This window comes from Camellia sinensis, chromosome 8 (genome assembly GCF_055761805.1).
Source record: "Camellia sinensis isolate YWXY chromosome 8, ASM5576180v1, whole genome shotgun sequence".
NCBI classification, from domain to species: domain Eukaryota; kingdom Viridiplantae; phylum Streptophyta; class Magnoliopsida; order Ericales; family Theaceae; genus Camellia; species Camellia sinensis.
The window spans coordinates 191,331,168-191,334,563 of NC_138968.1; the positions used below are offsets into that span (position 1 = coordinate 191,331,168).

Here is a 3,396-nt window from a genome sequence, read left to right on the forward strand (position 1 = left end):
TCAAAAGAATTAATGCTCTATTTTTATTTTTTTTTTAATTTTATGTATTACTAAGAGTGATACCATCTTGAAGAAGAGAGTCACAACTCATTCATCTAAATTAAATGCCAAGAAAGGAACCCAAGTTATAAAAAAAATAAAATATCAAACCTTCACAAAATCCTTTGTAAATTGCACTGTGTGATGTGAATGAGTATACTTCAAATCAAGAACCATTGTCAGCTAGGTTTTGTATGACTGATTTCCTTATAATCTTAATTTATGAGAGTATATGTATGAAAGTTTTCAGTCTTTTCACATGTTTCTCTGCAATCTCTTCACCTACTGTTACCTTCTGATATGTGAACAACAAAGTCTTCTATGCAGCAATTCCTGAAAACCAAGTGATGACCAAAAAATAATAAATACTGAGAAAGAGCATTTTGAGGCCAAAAAAAATGGAAGAAGAAGAAGACAGTAAAGAGACAAATTATTTAAGATCTTATTTTGAAACAAACTCATTAGTATGCGGTTTCACTAACTTCACCACAAAATTCACGAGGAAAAAAAGAAAAAGAAGTTTGATTTTAAGATGAACTTGTTTTGCAGGGTGGTGATCCAAGATGCAGTTTCTTAAAGTTAGCGAAGTCCTACTCTCTGAGACTAGTATTTCTATATCCTTTCAAATATTCACTTGCACATTCAAGGAAAGCATCATAGATTTTTAGGCATGAATGGTTTTAACGATAACCCCTCACATATCATATGATGAGCCTAAAACTAAGAGCAACATTTCTAAGGATTGTTTAACATCTGGTTTCCAATATTCAACCTATAAACTGCTAGTTCCATAAAAGATTTTTCTTCTGACAAGTTCAAATTAAACAATTTAAACTTGTTTATTGTGATATTACATTTTTGCTTGATTTTATTAAGGAACTAAATTAAATTTCAAAAAGATAATATATAAAAGGCAGGCATGGATGCATCCAGGTCGACAAAAAATAACAAAGTATAGAAACCAAATGTAGATGAAGAAGAGTCTTACCTCTGTTAGCTTGACTATTTGCAATGCTATGACTTCCAATATAACCCTCAGAACCTTCAGCTGTTACATCTGTTGCATTACCAAGCCTATAACCAAATGAACCAAAACCGTCTCCCATCTCAGAAGATGCAGAATACCAATTTGGATCAGCATATGCTGAACCACTCCGATACAAGTCTCCATAGGACCCCTCATAACCACCATTTGAAGCAGTAAACAATGATGTTGCGGACATACTTGTGCCACTGTTTCTCCCAAATCCCCCAACCCTCAATCCATAGTTTTGTCCTACAGAATACCCAATGACTCCACTACCACCACCTTGAAGAGACAAAGGAGAACCCCAATTTGCTCCGCTATTTCCAAAGACTCCAAAACTGCCACCTCTAGAGCCCAAGTATGTACTATGGCTACCAGCATTTGCAGCATTAATACTAATGCCACTATTTCCCCAGACATTTCGAGTCGATGGGCTTAAAATAGAATCATTTCGAACATTTGCCCCACCATATCCAGGAGTACTATTATATCCATTTGAATTGCCACTATAATAAGGACTCAAAACCTGTCCATATCCAAGATTATTACTGAAGTTGGAGCCCCCTCCAACGCTCAGGCTCAACCCTGGGTCCAAATTCACACCCATTCCATAACCAAGAGGACCAAATGGAGAGAACGCACTACGACTACTACCAACTGGGTTATATCTGTCATCAATCCTAACTCCATGGCCTCCAATAGAACTTGGATTATACCCCTGAGCATAGCTGTTAACGAAGCTGTTGGCCCTACAGAAACCATAGTTATATCCAATTAGAGGGCTTCGGTTGGGCCCTGGGGACAGCTCTTTGGGAACTGCCCGCTTAACCTCAACCATTTTAGTGTTAAGTTCATGAAAGGTTTTATGCAACACCCTATCCACTGCATCCTCCGAATCATAAGTAATGAATCCAAAGCCTCTTGGCCTTTGGGTGCTGTGATCATACATCACCACTACATCAATGATCATACCAAACTGATCAAAGTACTTCTTAAAGTCACTCTCAGTGACTGTAGATGCTAAACCTCCTACAAAAATCTTTTTTGTACGCCCAGGACCTGGCGATCCTTGAATGCTGCTATTGTTTCTGTTTATAATATGCTGATCATCCCTTGGAACAGCCTTCTTTGCTTCAACCTTAAAATAGAGAACCCAAAAAATGACTGAACATTCAATTACATAAGAGTAGCAGCAAGAAAAGTTGAATCTTTAACACTCTCGAGAGTAGCAGCAAGAAAGTTTCTCATTCATACATTTGCAACCAAGTGAAAAATAAAAACCATAAACAAAAACAAAACAAAAGAGAGTTAAAAAAACAAATGAAACATAATTGTCTTACTAATATTTGAAATTGCACTACTTACTGTTCTACCATCAATCATGTGCTTCTCCATAACCACTCTTTCAGCAGCAGCAGGATTGGTGAAGACTATAAAGCCAAAGCCACGAGCACGACCTGTGGCACGATCTCTCATTATCACTGCCTCTACCACTTCACCATATGACCCAAAATATTCTTTTAGGCGATTTTCATCCGTGTCCCAGGAAATCCCACCTATGAACAGCTTACAGAGATCTGATTCCATCTTCTCTACAATCCCATTTATCAATATTCCCAAACTCACAATTAAACCAACTAAAAGTGCTCCAAATTTAACACCAAAAAAGAAGGGGGGAAAAAGCCCAATTCTTTCTATAATTTACTTGGCAAGCAAAACCTTTCTGCATTATATATGATCTAGATTGTACAAAAAAATTAAGGAAATAAGATGAGGAGCTATAAACCGAAAGCAATCGAGCAGATCGAAATGCACATAGAAAATCAATGAAGTAAGAAAAAGAAGTACCTTATCCGAAAATCAGGAAGAATTGAGTGAAGATTCCGATCAAACACGAGGTGTGTATAGTCGAATTCAATCCAGGAACATCGGATCGTTCATGCACCAATCGAATCTCACTCAGACATTGCTGAGAAAGCACAATTCACGTGGATCAGAAACCCAAAAGAAATTGACGAAGATGAGAGAGAGAGAGAGAGAGAGAGAGAGTCGAAAAAATTCAGCATTTACGGTGAATCCTAGGTGGAAAAATGGAAGAAACTAAGATCTAAAGAAGGAGCATGTACATGTACATAATAGGAACAGAGGATGTGTTCAATCTTTTCTCTCCCCAAAGGCCACTCTCTTGTTTTCTCTTTCTTGGTTGTTCCACTCCTTTTTAAATCAATGAAATGGATAGGCAAGAAACAAATATATATATATAAACACACGCACATAGAGAGAGAGAGAGAGAGAGAGAGTTGGCCAATCCACTGGTTGTAAGAATACTT

At 37.2% G+C, this 3,396-nt stretch overlaps 1 protein-coding gene across 6 annotated transcripts; it reads right to left on the bottom strand.

Annotated features, from left to right (window-relative positions):
* Nucleotides 1-3,396, bottom strand: LOC114323599 (RNA-binding (RRM/RBD/RNP motifs) family protein). 6 transcript variants are annotated; one of them, XM_028271241.2, is made up of 5 exons: nt 3,193-3,396; nt 2,915-3,035; nt 2,432-2,658; nt 1,028-2,204; nt 1-372 (listed from the first exon to the last, which is right to left on the bottom strand). In XM_028271241.2, the coding sequence occupies exons 3-5, from the start codon at nt 2,651-2,653 to the stop codon at nt 359-361; spliced, it is 1,413 nt and encodes a 470-aa protein (XP_028127042.2). In that variant the 5' UTR covers nt 2,654-2,658; nt 2,915-3,035; nt 3,193-3,396; the 3' UTR covers nt 1-358. The 6 variants fall into 6 exon arrangements, with proteins under 6 accessions (XP_028127042.2, XP_028127040.2, XP_028127045.2 ...); XM_028271239.2 differs by having other exon boundaries at nt 2,432-2,805; XM_028271244.2 differs by having other exon boundaries at nt 2,432-2,622; nt 3,193-3,332.

What these genes read in the sequence shown, in the direction of transcription:
- LOC114323599 (XM_028271241.2), bottom strand. Translation starts at nt 2,653, where the DNA reads ATGGAATCAGATCTCTGTAAGCTGTTCATAGGTGGGATTTCCTGGGAC. An exon ending in ACATGATTGATGGTAGAACA is followed by an intron (nt 2,205 to 2,431) that starts GTAAGTAGTGCA and finishes CTCTATTTTAAG; the next exon opens with GTTGAAGCAAAGAAGGCTGT.